Source organism: Hippoglossus hippoglossus, chromosome 16, assembly GCF_009819705.1.
Source record: "Hippoglossus hippoglossus isolate fHipHip1 chromosome 16, fHipHip1.pri, whole genome shotgun sequence".
Classification (NCBI taxonomy): domain Eukaryota; kingdom Metazoa; phylum Chordata; class Actinopteri; order Pleuronectiformes; family Pleuronectidae; genus Hippoglossus; species Hippoglossus hippoglossus.
Window position 1 is genome coordinate 15,152,465 of NC_047166.1, and position 21,698 is coordinate 15,174,162.

At 40.4% G+C, this 21,698-nt stretch overlaps 3 protein-coding genes across 5 annotated transcripts in view; 2 read left to right on the forward strand and 1 right to left on the reverse strand.

Moving 5' to 3' along the window:
• The window catches only part of col14a1a (collagen, type XIV, alpha 1a), a 133,863-nt gene extending 131,189 nt beyond the window's left edge, over positions 1–2,674 (forward strand). For 2 of the 3 annotated variants that reach the window (XM_034612058.1, XM_034612059.1), the window contains exon 48: positions 1,844–2,674. In XM_034612058.1, the coding sequence (XP_034467949.1) occupies positions 1,844–2,142 (299 nt within the window). In that variant the 3' untranslated portion in view covers positions 2,143–2,674. Of the gene's footprint in view, positions 1–754; positions 1,075–1,843 lie in introns of those variants that run through there. The other variant, XM_034612060.1, reaches the window with a different exon arrangement.
• A 1,386-nt stretch (positions 2,675–4,060) lies between these two features.
• On the reverse strand, positions 4,061–16,656 carry mrpl13 (mitochondrial ribosomal protein L13). The gene is made up of 7 exons (XM_034612066.1): positions 16,551–16,656; positions 15,054–15,177; positions 14,652–14,745; positions 14,054–14,114; positions 12,383–12,469; positions 10,581–10,702; positions 4,061–4,526 (listed from the first exon to the last, which is right to left on the reverse strand). Exons 1-7 carry the CDS (start codon positions 16,575–16,577, stop codon positions 4,502–4,504), a joined length of 540 nt encoding a protein of 179 aa, XP_034467957.1. The 5' UTR covers positions 16,578–16,656; the 3' UTR covers positions 4,061–4,501.
• Positions 16,657–16,876: 220 nt separating this feature from the next.
• dscc1 (DNA replication and sister chromatid cohesion 1) lies at positions 16,877–20,396 on the forward strand. The gene is made up of 9 exons (XM_034610165.1): positions 16,877–17,208; positions 17,807–17,975; positions 18,058–18,192; positions 18,433–18,523; positions 18,619–18,757; positions 18,879–18,931; positions 19,054–19,208; positions 19,841–19,989; positions 20,071–20,396. Exons 1-9 carry the CDS (start codon positions 17,021–17,023, stop codon positions 20,180–20,182), a joined length of 1,191 nt encoding a protein of 396 aa, XP_034466056.1. The 5' UTR covers positions 16,877–17,020; the 3' UTR covers positions 20,183–20,396.
• The last annotated feature ends 1,302 nt before the right edge of the window (positions 20,397–21,698 follow it).

Below are 21,698 nucleotides of genomic sequence, written 5' to 3' on the forward strand. Positions count from 1 at the left end.
TCCAAACATTATTTTTCAGAATTACTGTTCCCACTTTCTTGGAAAATGCAGATCCTGCATTTAGGTTACATTTTATTCAAAATGTATTATACTTTTTAACTAATTACCAGTACATGTGGTTAAATTGGACCAGCCATCCTTATAGGGCGCAGATTAATGGGTGTATTCCCTCTTTTAGAGAAGTGGGAGAAATACACTTGTTTCCACAGTAATACAGTAAATGGACAAAACACCACTGGGTGTATCTTCTTCATCAGTATTTACTGGTTTAACGGTGCAGTCGTGGTTTGCTCCTGCAGACATCACCTCACAGTGTTTGGCTCTCTCAAGGCATGCTCTCCCCGGTTAACTTTACGATCTACTTGTGTTTCTGTTTTCTGTGTCGGAAATCTCTATTTGAACTTTCTCTTGTAAAGAAAGAGAAATAGGGATCTGGCACATTTTCCCTCTTCCCAAACATTTTATATGAATGTCTTTATATTTATCCGTGCTGAATCTTCTGTGAGGATTGGTCCCGGTTTGTGTGTTTTCCTCCTGTAAGAGAGAGACGCAGAGTCCAAGACAAATTTTTTCTACCTCCAAAACCACAACCCGACAGCTGGAAAAGTGTCCGTCGGTGCGGTTTGAGAGGTTTAACTCTTTGGTGTCGTTGGTTTTTTTTCTCCTGATATAAGGTAACATCTTCTCTCTGACTTTTTTTTCCCCCACCTCCCTGTGTTCCCCTCCCTCCGTCTCCTCGTCTTCCTCACTGAAGTTCAACAGGACTATGGGAATGATTACTGAGGAGCATTCTCCAACCTTCCTCCTCCTCCTCCTCCTCCTGTGCTCATCTCCCTCCCTCCCTCACTCTGTGGCACCTGTGCATCAGATTGAAAACTGACAAATTCAATGATTCTCTCAAGGCCTCTATATTTCTTGGGATGGATAATTACTCCTGGCCCCAATGTTTAACCTCTAATCCCTGCAGCAGTGGGGGGTTTGTCTTTGTTTTCACCCATTAGTTTTACATATACTTCATTTTTGCAGGAGTAGTGAAATCATCATGAATTTTTTAGGGCAACGAATCAGTTTTTTCCACCCATTTTTATTAAATTGCAACTTTTAAAAAGCCTTCTTAATGGAGAAAATAATTTTTAGCAACTTCAACTCCAGGCTTGGTTCACATGCAAGTTTTTAGAAACATACACATATGATTTTTCTTTTAAGCCCATGATTTGATATGATAGATTTCCACCATCAGCTGAATTTCTTGATGGAACCGTTAAGCTGTTTGTTTCATCCTCTTGAGACAAAAATGGATGAGCTTACTTCCCAAACAATCCACTGCTGTGATGACGAGCACCACCGGAGATGGCGGCGCCATCTGTCAACAAACACTCGTGCACACAATGCTTCGCTGCGACAGCCTCCTCTTCACCCCCGCTTTGAGCTCAAATCTCTTCAAAGCTAATCTCAGCTAAATACTGATGAATTGCTTTGATGCTGGTCGGCTGCATTCATCACTAACCAACCTCTTCTATCTGTGCATCTCTTATACTGGAAGCTGGAAATCTAAATTTTGCCCCTAACCTAACTCAGATGTGATGTTTTCATTTGTGGGAAATGATCACATCTGGACACTATGTGATAAAGACATAATGTTCCTCTGATTTCATTAACCGACTTTCTTACTAAGCCGATCTTTTGGACGTTATTTTAGGGTCCCGAGGTCAATGATACAAGATAATAATCCTTAGCAGCTTAAAATCATTTAAACCTGCTGTGTAGTTCAAATTTCAACCTGTGCATGCTGCCCTTCCCTGCTGTGCTCCTCAAACTGACCCCACCTATTCCCACCACCCAGTCCAACCCCTGCCTCAAGGCGGCTACCAGTCCTACAATCCCCCCTACAACAACGACCAAGGAGGCGAGGACGAAGAGGAGGAGGAGGGAGAAGAAGAGGAGGAGCAGGACCCCTACTACCATCGTGTTTACCCCCCTCAGTACTACCCCCAGCCGCCTCCCCCATCAGTGCACGATCGCCGCGGGTACCCCTCGAGCCCCGCCCACTCTGAGGATGTGGAGCTGAGGTCGCCGGGCGTCGTGAGGAGGTTTTCACGGGACGTCGTCGTCATGGAGGAGAGCGAGGAGGGAGGACTTTAGAAGGAAGGATGGACTCACCTAAAGTGCTTGAGCCCTGCACGCCACAACACACACACACACACACACACGGAAACAAATCAGACACTGGCATACACATGTATGGGATAAATGTCATGCCACGTTCCAAAACTGAAAAAGAAAGGTTGAAACTTGAGATCTGATAAAAATAAATGCTTTGCATGGTCGAAATGAAGTTTTGAGGCTGTGCATGTTTTTATAGGCTGGGAAATTATTTGAGTTTCCCTCTTCAAAACTATTTTACAGAGTTTCTCCAATACAATCAACAGTTTGTTCCCCAGGTTTGAAACCTTGTAAATGGTGATCTGAAAACTGGTGCACGTACGTTGGAAAAACTGAAACGTGGAAACTTGAGTTTTGAAAGGGCAAATCTTTATTTTGAAACGAATGTACACTTGCACTCTTATAGCAGTCTGTTAATTTATTTTTTTCAAAAATGTTGACCACACATTTACAAGATAGTGAATCTGATGATTTTCGGGCCCTGTTGTCCTGCACCTCTAATCTGGAAAAACCTGGATTTTTTAACCGATCAAAACATTATCCATGTCTTCAAAACTTAGTTTCAATCATGCAAACACTGAGTTTCAACCTTTCAAAGCCTTTTCTTCTCAGTTTTGGAAGATGGCATGGTATCTGCACACATGCACATCTGACCCCCTTCTGAACCTGGGGTTAGAAGCCCCCCCTCCCCCCTCCCTGTGTGGTTCTCCAGCAGGTGAGACAGTGTAAATAGCTCTGTGGACTCTTGTACGATATCTGTAAAAACACGGGGTCCGAAAAGTGCCTGATCTATGTTAGCATCATCCAGTGGTAATGCAAAGGTAAGACGTGATTCCTGCCATCTTACATCTGATTCCAGGACTCAACCCTTCATGGTTTGTCTGTTTGTTGTGTGAAGCTGCATGTCTCCTTTGAGCCAATCAGTGAGTGTGTAACTGGACACGTGCATCTCGTTTTGGTTTCATGCAACTAGAAATATTATTTTACAACCCACACCTTTGAGGATGTTGGGCTGGCGACATTTGTACAGGCTGCTTTTTATAAAACGATGAATTATGTTTCAATCGCTTATTTCAATGTGTTAAAGGAATATTGAAATGGTTTTTTTAAGGGATTTCTCCGTTACAGTATTGTGTTGAGTTTTGCTTATTTGGGCTGAAATATTAATGGGAGTGAATCCACTCAAATGAAATGCAGAAGCATCAAATTTCTGTTTAGCATCAAATTACCTTAACACTGTGGAACACAAATCTCTTTTAAATTATTTTCCATCAGAGAAAATCTGGCCCCCCCGTTACATTTTGTCCAGCCATATCTGTTACTATCAACATGTCTGTTCTGGGTTTTGATCGTCAGACTCGTTGGGAATTAAAAGGACAAATCAGCGTCGTTTGTGTCTTGTGTTGCTTTGTTTATTGTTCTTATGCAAAGTTGGGCCCGTTCACTGTGGAAACTGTTTTCTCTTGGATCCAGTAAAAGACTCAACCATCAGTGTCAACTCTGTCCCTCCTGTACTGCAGCCTGGGAAAAACAAGCACTAAAGTAAAAGTTCAGCTGTGAACTGGCCCCGGTCTAGTTTGACATTTAAACTGTGGAACTGACACAGTTTTAATAAGGAATGTGTCTCACCAACATGCCCCTTATTTATTTTGTATTTTGTTTGCTTTTATAACCAATAAATCTGTAATGAGACTCCAACATTGTGTTTTAGGTTGTTTGTTTAAAAAACATTACAAGAGCGTGTTAATTAAATTGTTTATTAGCCTATTTTACAATGCAGATAAGAAGAACCAATATTTATGCGACAACAATCTGGAAATCTGTAGCACAATGATGAAAACGAAAAAGAGGACTTCCTGACCAAAGAAACATTTTCTACTGAACCCACATCGACGGCCTGAATGTTGTCATGGTAACACATTAATTGGGTTTGCTTGTAAAGCCACAACCCTTCGAAAAGCAGGATCGGATCCATTTCATGGTTCTATAATCACAGAAAAACCCACAGAATCTGACTTTCTCTGATCAGAGCCACACGGGGAAATCTCAAGCTGATTATTCAGGCCTGAAGACCAAGGAAAGTGACAAATGTTTGTGTTGATGTGGGCTATGTTAAGATTTAGTAAAGTCCAGTCGCTCTTCAAAGAAGCCAGAACTGCTGCTGTTGTAATGATTCACCTGAACAGAGAAAATCAGTTTGTTTGTATGTTTGGATCTAACTATCAGAGTCCTGTTTTGGTCATTTATCCTTACTAAATAAATGTGAGGAAACTGGTTGTGTCCAGTGAGGCGTTAATGTGAAGATCTTCAGCTCTGCTCACATCGGGCTGCTTTGATTTCATTTCATCTTGAAGTCTTGAGGTCTGTGGAGGAAAAGAAACACAGGACAACACATTAGTATGGGGGGGGGGGGGCATTAAAGTCTCGCAAAAGAAGCAATTACAAGGGAAAACATGGAGAGAAAGTGACGGACGAGAAAGACGACAGATCCTATCGTTTCCTCTCTTCAAAATGAGACCAGACGCAGCATCCTCTTTGTGTTTCTCCCTTTTAATTTCGAGCAGAGATCACAGAGGACAGATATTATCACAGCGAGCTGTATTAGTTTTGATACAAAGTAGAAAAAATATTATCAAGTGTAATCTCCCCGCTATCAACTGCAGCCGTGTGTTTATGTTGTCGATGCTCTCGTCCAAGTATGTGTGTGTAATAGACCTGACGGAGGGGGATATTTTGGTTGATACTCATAACTTCAAAGGTCTGTTTAAGGGTTGAGACTTGTTTTCTTCTGGGTGGGGGTGGGGGGGGGGGGGGGTGGATCCAATAATCTTACCATCAAAAAATAATAACAGTTCCCTCCTGCTCCAAGGTTTTTCTGAGAGAATATTAACTGTGTTTAATAAAGGGCAACGATTTCATCGCCCTGAACGACCTCCACTCCGGCTCCCCTCACACACACATATTTGATCAGTAAAATGAATAAGACAGAGTGTGAGGGAGGCCCGTCTCTTAAATAAACCAGGATTGGCTTGACCTTGACAACCACACAGTGACAGGCCTGAGCACGCGCACTGATTGGCTGAGGAGATTGGATCAGTAAACAATAAGAAGTGGCTCATTTATCACTGTGCACACATACACAGGCAATGCTGAACGCTTTGTACACATCTGTTCAAGGCGCACAACCACGGAGGACAGTAACTGAGTGAAAACAACAATCTCTGGATCAGAGGCCTCTGGGAATTAAGCAGTTTCACTTCATTTATAAAGTTATTTCACTTCATTTTGGGTGAAAAGCTTCTTTCTTAACTTGACAATTGCCCAAATGTTGTTGTCCTAATGTCCTGGTAATTATTGTATAAACCAAAAGGTGTTTCTAAGCCTAGATGACTGATGATTACACACACTTAGCCAAGACTAATGCAGTCTAATGTAGTCCTGTATCCCACCGCCCAGGCCCAAGAGTCCCATTCAATTAAATCAAGCTGCCCCCGAATGTCACACACTCATCGATATCAGTTCCCTGAATTTTCCCTCTTTCTAATCAAGATCCATGAATTATTCTCTGAGAAATCAAAGTCATCTCGCAATGGAAAAAGAAAGTGGAAACAAAATATATTCTGCATCCACACCAAACGTTTATGGGTTATTTGATATAGGGACATATCTTCCTAAACACAACTGAAGATATGTCCCTAACATCCGCTGGTGGCCATTAAAGGGGACATAGCATGCCCATTTTACCACAAGTTGATATGGTTCCTTGGGGTCTTAATGAAATGTCTGTAACATACTTTGGTCAAAATACCACAAGGATCATTTAAAACAGCACCCTTTTTACCCTGTATAAAGCAGCCCTCCACAGAGTGACCTGTTTTGAGTGCCTGTTCCTTTAAATGCTAATGAGCCAGCTCCCCCCTCCCCCCTCTCCCCCCATGATTTTAAACGATATAAATTACATATTTTATATGATATAAATTATCAAATATGCATCCCATACTTTGTATTCCCCTTCTGTTGTCCTGGAGTTTTAATTTTCCCAATCACATAATTAAATGTCCCCCTCTGCCCATCCACTACAAGCACACAAGCAGATAGACAGAGAGAGAAAGAGAGGGGTGGGGGGGGGGCTATGAAGACCATCATTTACCCCCGAACCCCGACATTCAACGGGTACAACAACAAGCGGAGAAAGCAGAATCGCGGGCTGACCTTATATATACAGTCTATGGGGCTGACCAGCGGAGAAATGCTCGCCCCGTGTGAACAGCCAGGCGGCTGCGCGCTTGGGAACAGCGCTGCGCTGCCTCGCAGCCTTGCTGCGTCCGGTGTAAACCCGGCTTAACGAGTGTGGGGGGGCGGGGGGGATGAGGTGGGGGGTGGGCCAAGACCATGTAGGGAGACTTCCAGTACCTTGTTACGACACAAAACCCAGGAAGCTCAATCGAGTCACTCAAGCATGACGTTTCTGACTTAGAGGAACCATAACAAAACGCGCGAGTGTTTTTTTTCCCAGAGTTTTTGGGTTGGTAGACATGCCAGATACCCACATTAACCTGTAGAAGCACTAACAAAGTGGAATTTGCATGCTATGTCCCCTTTAACATCTATTGGTAGTTGATAACTTAAATTGTGCAGAAGACCTTCATTCGTATCAGGGATATTCAACTTCTTGTCCTATATACTAAATGTTGACCCATACCCATTCTTCCACCAAATTTTGTGGTAATCCACCAAGTACTTTTTGTATAATCCTTCTCACAAACAAACAAACAAACAAACAAACAAACAAACGGACAGGGGTGAAAACATAACCTCCTTGGCAGATGTGATGAAAACTAAACCTTCATGTAGGTAAGATTCATTGAAGTTAAGACGGGATTCGTTTTGTCTATATTTAGAATACATACATATTATGTATCTAATGTAGTGTAGCGTAAAGAGCATGTTCATATGTGACACATTAAGAAACATTAAAAAGTTGCATGGTCTTGTTAAGTGGGTACTCACTGCTGGAGACAGATATAATTACAACAGAGAGCATTAAAAATTATAATGCAATATATTAACGCTGCCAAGTGAGGTGAGCCACAAGGCAGCACTTGAATTTACGGCTTGATTTTTTTTTTTTTTTACGAGCTCATCAACAGTCACAATCTGTCAGTAATTAAATTAAGACTTTATATGTGTAAAAGGTGTTGAGCCACAGCTTCCGCAGATGAAGATTAGTGGCTCTAACCAGGAGAAGCAGCTGGAAGATCGACCAAAGGTTGGACTTAAAAAAGAATTTCAAATCAAAATTACAAATCAAATCACATTTCTTTTCAAGATTTTCTCTATTATTATTATTACCTACCCCAAAGAGATTATGTTTTTATTGCCGTTTGTTTATTAGTTAGCAGGATTCTTTAAAAAAACGCTGAACCGATTTCCATGACATTTTGTGGAGGGGTGGGACCAGAACCAAGAAGAACCAAGAAGAACCAGAAGGTTTTTTTTCTCCGTTTTCTTTAACATGGCATTAACCTTAGAAGAAGTTAATGCTCTCCGAGTGCCCTTCTTGTTATAAATGCATTATGTGTTTTCTTGGAAAACATTATGCCTTTACACAGCCAGGGAACCTGCTTCTCACTATGTAAATGACAAGTATAAACAAAGCATTATGTACGATGCTATACGATCCAACACAACATCATAAACCTTTTTCTGCTGCCGTCTCATAAATTAAACTTTTCAAACAGGAACGGAGTCGTGTTTATTTATCGCTCGCTCACACTATAAATACTGAGGTGCAACCAACAATATGCTGGTGACGGTAAAACATGAGTGATTAAGTGTTTTAAGTAACGCTCAGCAGTGGCACGTCATCATTTATCTGACTCATTTTGCTTCTTACTTCCCAACGACACACTCATTAGACCAGTTTACAGAGCTATCCCTTCTTCCGGATCACCACATGGTGTAGAAGCTCTGCCATTTGTTGCAACCGCAAAGGGAGCGCTTGGTTAAATGTGGCAAATCTCCCTGAGGATGCAAACTGTTCATTTGTTGTCATGTAAAAAAGAGATTTGAGGGATCGACTCAAGGTCCCAATTCAAATAGAAAGTATCATGTAGCCCTACATTGATGAATGCTAATGCTGAGCAGGTGGATCGCAGCAGGCTCTCGGGTAACCCTTCAGAATGATGTTTACTACGTGTGAGTCCAGAGAAATGCAACATGGACGACTTTATCATGACAGCAAACTGCGGGTCACAGTGTCAGTCTAATCTGCAACCAGCAAACGCTTCACTCAGAAAAGCCATGAATATGATTATGTCAAATAACAAGATGCTCTCCCACACACACACCAACACACACAGCATGTCCAAACAGTCAGGGAGCGGAGGAGCAGCCAACTCTCCACACATGCGTTTGTGACATTTCATTATTTAAATTCAAAGGTTTGACACAGCATGTAGACCAGGGGACCAGATACAAGGTGTCTGTTAAACAATAGAACCTCTGTAGAGAAGCAGCTGAGTGGCCTGTGATGTCAGGGTTTCTGCAGGTTTCAAGTTAAATTTAGGACCTTTTTTATGACCATAATCCATTAAATTTAAGTCTTATGTCGAGTACGACAGATAAGAAGGAATATCAGCATCCCAGAATTACATACACTTCCACTTAATTGAAGATAAGGTGAAGTAGCCGAGTAGAGAATTAACTTCAATATATCACGTCAGCCCTCAGACAGAGACAGCAGGTGTCCTTAGTCTTTCCCACAGCCGAGTGCACTCAGATGAATTCTTACAGAGGTAAGAGGTTGATTCAGTTATCAGCTCCATGGTGGTCCCGTTTGTAGGTTTATTACAACGTGCTAATAATTACAATTTTTGAGGAAGAACTAAAACAAGGAGTCATTACAAACTATGTATACCACCAAATAATCTTTTTTTTTTTAAGCGTGAGAGAAGTTAAATGAACGCTAACAAAATGAATAATTACCAAAATGTATTTAAGACCTAGTACTTAACATTTAAAGGAATTTAAAACTTTTAACGCCTAAAATTCAAATTATTAAATGAACTTTTTTTTCGAGCCTGCGGAAACCCTGAAAATGAACAATGACCCTAGTTTCTAAAGCTTTTAAATGAAGTTCACATGACAGTCTGGCTGGCAACCCTCAAATTAAAATTTTAAACACATTAAATAAAAATGCCGACTTGGTGAAACTGGTCGTATATTACATTAACTCCTATGACTGAATTTATAGTGAATTCTGAACCTTAGGATGTTGATTCCCATGAACCAGGAGCCTTCACCCCACAGACCGTCCTTATTGTCTGTGCCTCACGTCACACTCGCGCTTTGTTGGCTGACAATCATTCACACCACAGCCACATGTGTCTGTAGTTATAATGAAGAATGTTACATCTTATTTTTCTCCTGCACACGGGGAAAGTGAAAACAGGCAGGGTGGGTTTTGAATTGGATCTATTCATGCATACGTTGCTCAATAAGATGATGAAAACAATGCGCTCTGCAGCACAGATGAGGTCTTAGAAGTGGGCGAGTGCACCCCCCCTATTCATTAACATAAAGATTGCACTGTCCTGGTTAATTATCAGTGACAAGACAACTACTGTGACTCTCCTCTATAGTCACGTCTCTGAAATCCAAATGGATCACATCTGAGAGAGAAAATAAATGAAAACAACACTTTGTTGGGAGTCTTAATATCATCTGTGGATTTTTGAGCCTGTAATTCTTCCAAACACAAAATACAAAAATGTCTGTTTATCTTAGACTTTATTTCTACTGTCTTAAAAGAGTATTTGAAAGCATCATTTATTTTTTATAGATAACTGCCTGACCAGCAGCTATATTCCAGACAAGAATGAATCACAGAGGCAGGTTGGTAGGAACATCAAAGACGGAGACAAGAAGCAGCACTGTGAGATGGTGCTCAATTCAACATCACCCCCTATTGGCTGTACCTCGCTAGTACAAGATACAAAAACATGGCTGGGGCAAGGGCAGAAAGATGGGGGAAGGATTCTCAAGTAAAGGTCTATTGAAAGTATGTCATGCAATTAAAAAAGAAGGTTGAAAGACGTTGCTTTTGTCAAAAGTATTTTTTTATCAGATTACTTGATATTTGATGGAATAATCAATAGAATATTCAATTACTAAAATAAGAACTAGAGGTTTAGCCCTAATGCGACACACACTAAATGCATGAACACCAAAATATCTTTGAAAATGCAGACAAGAATAAAGACAATGAGTCACCAGTTAATCCAGCGGGTGCCGTTGTTTCATCTCCCCCTTGTATTTGTGCGCTGTGTCACCTACACATGCACTGTATGTGGTGTCTGCATTCACTCGAGTGTTGTGTTTGAGCGCGGACTGGACGTGTGTGTGTTCCTACGTACGGTGTCCACAGCCTGGGGAAGGCGCCGATCTCCTCCTCGGTGTACTCGTTGAGTTTCCTGGGGATCTTTCTGGGCTGAGGCAGCTCTTCCGTCAGGTTGGCTCGGATGTCCTCTGGCAGCTCCTAGTGAGGGGTGGGGAGAGGAGGCGGGACACCAGATTAAAGAAGAAAGGAAAATGGATGAAATAAAGAATTGAAAGGAGGTGACATTAAGATGTTACGATTTACGCCATTAATAGAAGCAGCTAAAATATTCTACAGAGAGTCCATCACTCTCCAAGCTTCACAGATAGTCACTCTCATTAATATTCATTAAAGGTGTGTGTGAGGCGACGGATTCATTAAGGAGCCGGCAAATAGTTCTGAATAAAAGAGTTTCGAGAATACCCTTTAGCACTATCTACACTGTTCTGATTTGCAGATGCAGTTTTTCACAGGGCTCAGAAAGCCCAGGTGGTTGTAAATAGAGATGTACACTACAGAACATCAGCTCTAATATCAAGACCGGTCCAGACCAAAATAACATGATAGTTATATGGAGTGACGTGGGTAGAAATGACATCCAGCTCATTTTGGACTTGTTGCTCAGTTAAGAGCCTGTCTAGTACTTTTTTTGTTTCACTTCACTTCAGAAGCTGTGATGTTTGACACTGGTGGTTCTTTCCAATGCAACTTTAAAATAATCATCAATGAATGCTAGCGAGTAATAAAAGTCTATAATCTACAGAGACCATTATTCACAATGATCTTTTAACTAAGGTAGTAAGAGGAGGAAGGTCGACACACTTTGAGAAATGCCTCAAAAGTCACACTTTAGTTAAACCTAGTCAGAACTGTAGTTAGACTCAAACCTCCGTCCTTTGCTGCATCCCCTCCCTATTCTCTGAAACTGTCCTGTCGATAAAGATGAAATGCCTAAAGAATGATCTTCAAAAAACTGTATTCAAAGATTTGGCTTTTAGAGGGAAACAGTACATCCTGTGATTGCAGAAACTAAAAGACAACATTGACAAAAAAAACAGCTGATTTGTTACTCATCCAACAGTCAGAGAGCAACATTAGCTTTCATTTGTCATCATGTCTCTGTCATTTTAGTCCAATATTCATTCTCCTGTTAGCTCTGTTTGTTTTTCCTCTATCAATTCCTGAAAAAATATCTGGCTCTTGGCTCTTAGCTCAGCTAAAGGCTCCACAATTATCATTTGTCATCTGGTGCTGATCAGGGAACGTGTGGCAGGTTTATCAGAGCAAGCTGAAAACATCTGCCTGCAGCATCTGGACACAAGGAGCAGTCAGAATGAACCGCAACTGTAAACTGTGACTTCTGAACACAAACAATGAGCCGAACGATGACAAAAAGCTCGGTGGAGCTGAGGGGAACTGATGAGTCAGCTGATGACTCTATGCTTCATCACCACTGAGGAACACGACACAGTTATTTGACCCTTTGCTAATATCACACTGAATTGTGCAGCAGTTAAAACAGCCACAGCAGCTGGGAAAACAAACAGGAAGAAACCAACTCATACTCTACTACAGCGAAAACAGAAATCATGTTTATATATTAGTGAATGATAATTAACTATAAAAGGTGAAGCAACTGAAATAAAGAAAACCTTGACATGAGAGAATGTTGGGAACATAAGATAAAACTGACCTCATCTGTTTGAGCCTCTTTATGCAAAATAACATTGATGCATTTTATGTGTATTATTACATTTAATAAGCCTGGATGTTTGATTTGAAGAGATAATTATCTGTAAACCTGTCAGTTCTGAGAGAGACGAGAGAAACTGGACTTACATCTTCGGGAAAGATGTGTAGTCGCTGCATCATGGTGCGACGCTGTAGATTCTTCGGCAGCATGCCGTAAACTGCCAACTTCACAATCTGGTGAGAAGAAGCACATTGGAAAGTCTGGCACACAGTCAACTCCACCGTTTGTTGTAAAACAGTATCTACGGCAACCTCACACAAGTTTTCCTGTATTTTTACGAGTTTGTTTCTCAATGTGAGGCTGGCTGCTAAAGATGTGAATTTGAACTTGGACTGAGTTATTGGACTGAGCTATTGTTGGGCAGACAATATGTTGGACAGAGATGCTGGACAGAGACGCACTGACAAATCCTTCATCTGTCAAATTCCATTTCTCACTCCAACCCTCCACAATTCACTTTAACTAAACCACCAGCAGGATACACGTCTGCGGACAGAGGCTGGACTTCAACCTGCAGCAGCAAAGAGCCAACAGCCGAGTGCACGTCTCTCCTGATTTACTAAAATACAGATCGGGCACCAGTTCAGGTCATTCCGCTACTTTTAGTGGTTCCAATGTAAGATGAGCACCTTTCTGGTATTTTTCCCATCAGCCCTAACATTGCCAATCCATTTGTTCGTTGCTTGGTTTGTATGTTTGTTTCCACAAAACTTGGAGGAAAGATGCAGTGTGAGTCAGGGAAGAACATATCCAGATCCAGATCAGGTGACAGATTCACGATTTTTTCCCCATCATTTTGAACATTGAAAGAAAGAGCGTGTTTTTGCTTTTGAACTGAATTTTATTTAATGTGTCTCCATAAGTGAGCAAAACCTCATTGATATAAACAGGCTGATTTATTACCACTTTCAAGGAGGTTATGTTTTCACCCCGTCCATTTGTGCGTTAGTTTCTATGTTGGTTTGTGTTTGATTGAAAGATAAATGATGCAAAACCAACAGAACGGATTAGCGGGAAAACTTAGAGGAAGGGTGTGGTGTGGGTCAGGGAAGACGCCATTAAACAGGCGGCGGATCCAGGATATTTATTTCCACTTTCTTCAATATTTAGAGATTTTATATTTTTCAACATTTTCCTGTAGAATAATTCATGGAGCTTGATGAAAATCAGGCACATTTAGGGAAGTGATATCTGGTGCAGGTTGATTGAATTTAAGCAGAGTGTTGGTGGAGGTATGAGTGCCACTCCAGTTATCTCTTAGGATGGTAATATTATTATGATATTGGAAATTTGTCAAAGTGGTTTGCCAGATACAGTTTTTAGGTCACATCCAGATCTAAATTCAGTTTTATCTGTGTGTAATACGTCAAATTCTGCTCTTCCTGTAACACAGTGAAATATGCAACAAACTAAAACCGCAGGAATTATCCCTGAGCTGACATTCTCATACTGAGTTTCACCAAACACCAACGTCTCTACTGTAAATCCACTGCTGTTTAATCCCTGTCCTCTGCACTTCACATTGACGTGCAGCAGCAGCACATACAGTATGAAGGAAGGGATAAATGTCAAACCATGACGTGCCTACTCTGAAAAAAGCGTGTGGCAGACACAGAAATTATACTAATCTCCAAGAATGTGGGTTAAAATCCTACATACAGTAGAACAGAAATCCACAGTGTACGGTGTGAAGGCTGTGGCATTTCTGTGATTTTGCTAGATTTTCTGAAGGTAAGAAACCAGTGAGGGAAACTTACAGCTTGTGGGTCTTTTTGATGCAACTGGGCAGCTGTGAGTTGTTTGAATCCACCTGGATACCTTTAGGGGAAAAAAATACAAGTCCCTGTTATATATGCATGTATGTAAAAATTAAAGCATGCAGATACCAGACATAATGAAGAAGAAGAAGATTCTCTACTAAACACGATAAATTTAAGAGCAGTTTGTTATTTATCTGCACTTCCAATTAATTATTTCCATACTTTTAAACAGATTGAATAAATTGTGGTGAAATTGGTAATTCATAATCTTCAGCTTTCAAAGAATATTTGAGAAGAAAAAGCTGTCCTCACTATGGGCCAATTTAAAGTGCAACAAAAAACAACTCATCCCTCTAATGTCTAATGTAAATTCATGAAGTGCCATGCAGGGGAAATCAAATGCTCATTTTAACAGTTCAGCAGTTTAACAGTTTTTCACAACTCCAACTCCAGAATATAGACTCAACACAACTCAACACAACCACAAAATATGAGATTGTGACAAGAGGCTACTAGGGCATTGTTTATATTTAAATTTTAACAAGTAATGTAGAATAAAATGAGAAAAAAGGAAGAATAGAACATGGGGACTCACCCTGTGTGTGACGAGTAGACTTTCTGCTCCCATTTGTTTCCAGAGAACGCTATGTGTTTGGTGTTTATTACTATAACATGGTCTCCACAGTCACCTGCAAAGAGGATCAAGGTCACTGTTATGGTAGAAATTATACGACACACGACAGTATTTTACCAGAGAGACAAAAATGTAGAGACAGAGCTGGACTACCAATGATTATATAAAACAGCAGCTAGTTTGTTGGTCCAGTAAATACTCATCTTCCAGAAAACAAAGAATATTATGGCATATACAATATTTTATGAAGAAATTGTGAGAACAAAGCTGACATATTTTGAAAGTTGATCCTCTGCTGCCATCATGTGGCCACTCCATGCCATAACCTCACACTGGGATGGCGGGGTGGCAGCTCTTACTTACTGAGTGCATGGTAGATAGGTTTGTGTTTCCCCTGTAATCGAACAGAACACATGGTTGCGATCTTGCCAGGAGGCTGCATCTTGGCATCGATTATGAACCAGGAGCGGGCGAAGGTTGCCCATTGCTGAAAGCAGAAAGTGAAAAGGAATTAGATGAATAAACACGAGACTGGAACAGGTTTAATGGTTGGAAACACACAAATTCCAAAATGAAATGAATAAAGGCTTATTTAATATGGTTTAACTTTATGATCTTGGTATCGTGCATACAGGCTCACTGTCAAGATGTACAGCTACACTGAAACACAACAGACCCATTAATAGTATTAGGTAACGTCTGAATTCCCTGCTTATGTCAAAACGTCTGCTGTTATAAAGGCCATAGACTGCGTTGTGGTGTTTGAAGCCATTTAATATAAATGTATAATATAATTCATTTCTAATTTATGACTGTTGTTGTATTTCTCCTTTATTAAAGTGACTGCTCGGAAAAGCCTGACAACCTGAATATGTCACTAAAGCCCCATATCCAAATCAAATAAACCCTAACAAGTGATTTGCAATCGGACACTCTTTTACAGAACACACTAAACATCACCAGCACAAATTCCCTGCTGGTCAATCCCAGATTGTGGCAGATGCAGAAATTGTAGAAACTGTAGCCTAACTTAAGTTAGTAGAAATTCATTGTGTGTTTATTTGCAATTCATTGTATGAAACAAGACAAACTATTTTATTATATCAATAAATCATCTTAAATCTAGTGCTGTAAATGATTCCAAAAGGTAGGACAATAAATCCGGTATGTTCCATGACAAACACCAATCTCATATATTATTATGTCTTAGATCCTAACATCATGGAGTCAGTGTGAGTTTGCAAGAAGAGACAGAACAGAACAACCTCAATCCACAGAGGGACAAGTACAAGTGTGTAAAGTGAAGCTGGAAGAATTGATGCCAAATAAATGTAAATAATGGTGATTTGATTTAGGTTTTTTATGATGACTGCATTTTGCATCAGTTAACTGATGATTTAACACTATGATTACTTTGAAAGCTTCCCTTACTTTATACTTAGTGCCTAAAACTGTAATTTATGTAAACTTCAGTAACATTTTAATAGTTTTTTTTCTGTGTAATGTCCTTGCCAGTTCTGAAATGAGTAGCAGTCAGTTAACTGCACCATCATGTCCATTCCCGAGTCATTCAGGATAAACACACAGGTCTGAAAGGTTTGAGTCTAAAGAACAAGTAAATAGCTAATCCCGCAATATCCCATAATAACACTTCAGGTTGGGATAACACGGTTTCACGTTAACGTTATCATGAATTAACCAGGTGTTCTACAGGGTGCACAGTTATGACGTCTCTAGTGAAGAACAGCAGCTAGCTTGTTAGCAGCAGTGTAGCTATCGACCAGCATGACATTACACGCACGTAACGATTGAGATGTGAGTTGAATATAAGATAGAATCCTCCATAGAGTATTAAATCACCTGAGCAGATCTGGAGAAACTTGACATGTCGAAGACTCTATCGGCTCATCCTTAAAATACTTGACCCTCAACGTGAGTAGTGGTCCGGTCGGTAAATTAGTTCGTGTTGAAACAGTTATCTGAGAGTTTTCAGCTCCTATGCTGCAGCTTTGTAGTGCAGCGAAACCTACTGACATTTTATGGGTAGCATTTTTCCTGTTCCTGCATCCATCGTCCATCCATGAAATTTAAAATATATATTTTGTAATCGTTTTTGCAATTACATAAAGTCTGTCCAACAGTAGTTTCTACCCGGAGCTATTTTGAAATCGCGCTATGACGCAACTACCGCTTCCTTCCTACGACAGAAAGAGAGCGGGGAAATTTGACAAGTCCCCGACAGCAGCGACACAAATACATGAGTTTCCTCTTGTTTTATTCTCTGATAGAAAACACACAGGTCAATAGAGTTCATTTTATTCAAAATCAATATGTCAACGTGTCTGAAGGTGAGGAGTTTAGAGGAGGTGCAGGCCACGCTGCAGATCGCCAAACTGAAAGAGGACGATCTACAGAAAACCATCCACTGTCTGTCCTTTGGAGAAAATGTCTCCTCTGCAGATTACTGCCTGTTGGAGCTGGACGAGACGCTGTATAAACACCTCGAGGCTGGACAACGGTAAAGTGGCGAGGGTGGGAACTCAGTCAGGAAACACTGGTCTGAGTAGTGTCATGACTGGTGACGCTACAGATGCTGAATCTCTTCAATCTCAAAAGTAGAAAGAAAATACGCTTCTCAGGTGCTCAAAAGCTTAAAGATATATCTTCAACACACTCGGTTAACATGGCAGCAAGTCACATTTCAATGGTTATTTAATTAACAGTGACTTTTAACACCAACAAAAACAATAACATCTCTTGAGCCAGTTAAACTAACATCAGATATTTCGTTTGCGCTACAGTTCATCAATACAGAACCTGATAAGAGCTCATGATGTTTTAACTGTTTCCAATCCCTTTTATTCTTGTTTAACACAATTTATTTAATTGTTTTGGGGACGGCTGTGGCTCAGGGGGTAGAGCGGATCATCCACTAACAAGAAAGAGAGTAGTCTGATCCCCTGCTCCTTCTGTCTGCATGCTGATACCTTGGGCAAAACACTGAACTGCAAATTGCTCCTGAACAGTGTGTGACAGAAAAAAGTGTGTGTGTGTGAGAATGTTGCTTTTACTCTCTTTAAAACAGTGCATTCCATGTAATTTCCTCCTTTTTCCAGTCTGGTGATTCGGGGGGATAAAGAGGAGCATGCTGTGCTCTGCAGTGGTGACACAACCTACGATCTTAAAATAGCCGACACCTCCAACGTACTGCTGTTTTTGCCAGAATGCAAAACGGCGGACCAACTCACAAACAGCCAGGAAAGCTCCCATGTGGTGCCCACTCAGGTATGGAACCCATGTAAACATGCATGTGCACATAATGTTTGGTTGGATTTATGACTGTGACGTTTTCCTACCTCTGTTGTAGATCTGGGGATTTTGTAACAGCTACTGGGAACTGAGGAAGCGGCGTCCTAAACTGAAGAAACTGACAAAGCTGCTAATGGAGAATCCTTATGAGGGACCTGCTTTGGGGGGGCAGCTGGAGAACACAGAGAACAGGGTAAAACCTATTCATTAAACATAATATCCTGTAGGACTGAGTACATACAGTTGGTAGAGGACATGTCTTTAATCTCTCAGTACTACCCATGTAAGTCGGTATCCTGTCCTTAATGAAAATGAATGGCTTTAACCATTTAAACCATCAATTTGAGTTAAGCTGTCTATGAAGGCTGTTGTTGCTTTCAAGTGTTATTGTGTTTCTTAGTAACAGTTTCCTGTCGTGTTCCTCTGTTGTCAGTACACAATGCCGGACCTGTTGGAGAGGATCCAGGCCAGTGAAGAGGAGATAAAGACCCATTTAGAGACCGTCCATGCCTGTCAGATCGATGGTAAACAGTGACTTCTGTTCATCATCGACATAAACACATGTATGAATGGTAAAACCTACCAGATGTGTGTATATATCAGAGTTTCTTTCTTCCAGGTCACTGGTGCATGCTAGACTTTGATTATGAGATGAAGCTGCTCGGTCATGTGACTCAGCTGGTGGATTCTGAGTCGTGGCCCTTCAACAAGGTTCCCCTTCAAACAAGCCTGGAGGAGTTAGCCCCTCTGGAGCCCAAGTGAGTTAAGGCCCGGGATCCTCATGTTCACAACATGTTGACTGAGTAAATTAGATTTTTGGTTGTAATAGACATTTATAAAGCCAGTTCCCAGCAGTAATATTATCTTTCTTTTTCACAGAGAGATGATCGAGCATTGCTTGAACTGCTATGGGAAACATTATCTTGAAAATGGTACAATATAAATCTGTGTAGATTCAATTGACAGATCATGAGATTTCATTTGTAAATTGTGAATTTGAACAAAATCTGGAAGTACACTTCTGAACTCTGTGTTTCCTCTTTCTCCTGCACAGACAAAGTATTTTATGCATTGAACGAGGATAAAGTCTGTCGGGGCATCGCACTAATGCTGCTGCAGAACGCTGTCAAGTTCAACCTGAGGGAGTTTCAGGAGGTCTGGCAGCAGAGCGTCCCAGAGGGCATGAGCACGAGACTGGAGCAGCTAAAGGTGAGCCTGCACCTCGCTTGAACTGTGTACTGATATCTGAGTAGAGAAGGGTGGGTGGAGTTTTCAATTTTCTCTGTGTTTTACATATTATACATATTTCTCTGCACATTTTCGGCCCCATCCTCAGAATCTTTGAAAGAGAAGAGATGGTAATTTACAGAAAATATCAATACTTTGAATAAAGAGAAAGAATCGCTTCAACTTGCACAATTGAGATTATCCATCTAAAGTGCATCTCCCCTCTAAAGGAGCTTCATGTTGTCTTTGGGCTTAAAAAACATGGCACCTCAGTCTGCATGTTTTATAAGGTTTGAATCAGTTGACTTTTGAATAAATATAAAGCCACTACACCTTACAGCTATAGAGTGCTATGGCTTCTAGGAGTCAGGAATCTGTTAAAAAGACCAGACTCTTGCTCTTATCTTAATCATTTCAACAGAAGATAATGTTCTTTCAAGACAGTTTACATTTAGTTTATTTTAGAATTCAATTTCCAAATGCCTCCTAACTAGAGTGAGCCAACATGCAACATAGCTGTGACACCTGCTGCAGCTGTTTGTCTCTACTCGTTCCTCCCGATGGACCTTTTTGAGAAACTGAACGCTGTCCCGATGGCATTGTAAATCTTCCAGAGTGTCGCGCTGGTAGACCGCACGTCCCGCCCACAGACCATCTGCCTGCTGCGGGTGGACGATCTCCCAGAAGACACACTGCAGCGCTTCAACCAGCTCTTCGCACTCAGAGAGAAATGGACAGAAGACGACATCACGCCATACATTCAGTAGGTGTTATCCCACTGAGAAATTATGTTACCTTCTATTCAAGCGTATTGTCGTGTAATGGTTCACTTCTCCTTGTCCAGAGACCTGTGTGGAGAGAAACAGAGCACCGGAGCCCTCCTGACCAAGTACGCCCGGTCCTCAATGCAAAACGGGATCAAGGTGTTCAACTCCAGGAGACCTGTGGCCACATGAACATGTCACATTGAAAATAAATGCTGTATTATACTCATACTTAAAAATGACTTTAGCATTGTAGATATTTATCATTCAACCATCTCGAAGAGTTATTACAACTATCCTCTTAAAGTTCAAGTTTTTGTCACGGAAATCAAACTTTATTTTTGTTTTATCTTGCCTGTAAAAAAACGGTTGTATGCTAATAATAAAATTTGTTTTCTTAAATTTGTAATACAAGTTATTATTTGTCTCATATTGTCTTTAACTAACTTGAGTTGGACAAATTACCATATTATCTTTTTCATTTGCAGTATAGATTACACACCTGTTATGCTGGATGTTGTCCTCAAGGGGGAGCCCTGTGCTGAAAATGTAACCTCACACAGAGGTACAGAGGGCACTGGCTGACATTACCAGCTGTGTTGTCCTTCACTGCATTCATTGACAATTATTTGTATCACAGAGAACAACAAATAATTCACTGAATCACATTTCTGCTGACTGGATCCCACTCTCAAATTACATGTAGAGCCAAAACAATTAGATGGTTGATGATTCATCAGTCAGATTTATCAGCAGCTATTTTATAAAACAATATTTTAAGCAAAAGTAGAAAAATACATTTCATTGCAGCTACCATGTAGAAATCAAAGGTTACATGAAAAAAACCAAGGCAAAAGTTTTAGGTACTATCTTATGTTTTGATTCTGTTCTTATTTCTTTTCATTTAAATAAATTACAAATTTATCAAGACCAATATTTAAGTAAATTTGATTTAAGACAAAACATACAGGATGTGGTCAGCGCAGATACAGGTTAATGACTTAAATCATCCCAGCTTTATAGTTGATGGCTTCATTACACCTGTTACAACATATTTTAAAAGTGTAAACTGTCAATCAAAATGCTACACAAAAAGTATAATTTTAAATAGGGCTGGGCAATTAATGATTTTAAGTGTCTGTCATTCTTCGCCCATAATAAAGAGTTTAAAACCTACACCTTCATTAAGGAGCAAAAATCTGTCTTTAAACTTTAATAATAATTTATTATTATATTACATTTATTATGATATTCGATTCCAACTGATGTGAACATTTCTATCTTGATATAAGTTTTGGAAAATAAGTTTTCAATTGTAATTTCAAACAGTTCTGTCTGTCAGACACTGTCTCTGTGATGTTACTGTGTGTATTTAGTTTTCTATAGGTGACAGTGAAGTGTGTGTGACTCATGTTTCTTCACTAAAATAACGGCCTGCGTGTGAATCAGTGTTACTAGCATGAAAGACAGCTGTGCAGACACTAAAAGCAACACAGCTTGGTTTCAACACAGACACACACATACACACATCTGTGTTTTCAAAATGGTTTTATCAGCACAGGCTGGCTGACTAACCCTGACATCACCCAAAGGGAGGACTGATTTATCAGCTCTAGGGGTAAATCAATCCCAGCTCTGTGTGTTATATCTTCTTCGTTGGTCTGCGAGGCGTCTTAGAAATGATGAATTCCCTTTTCTTCCTCTCAAC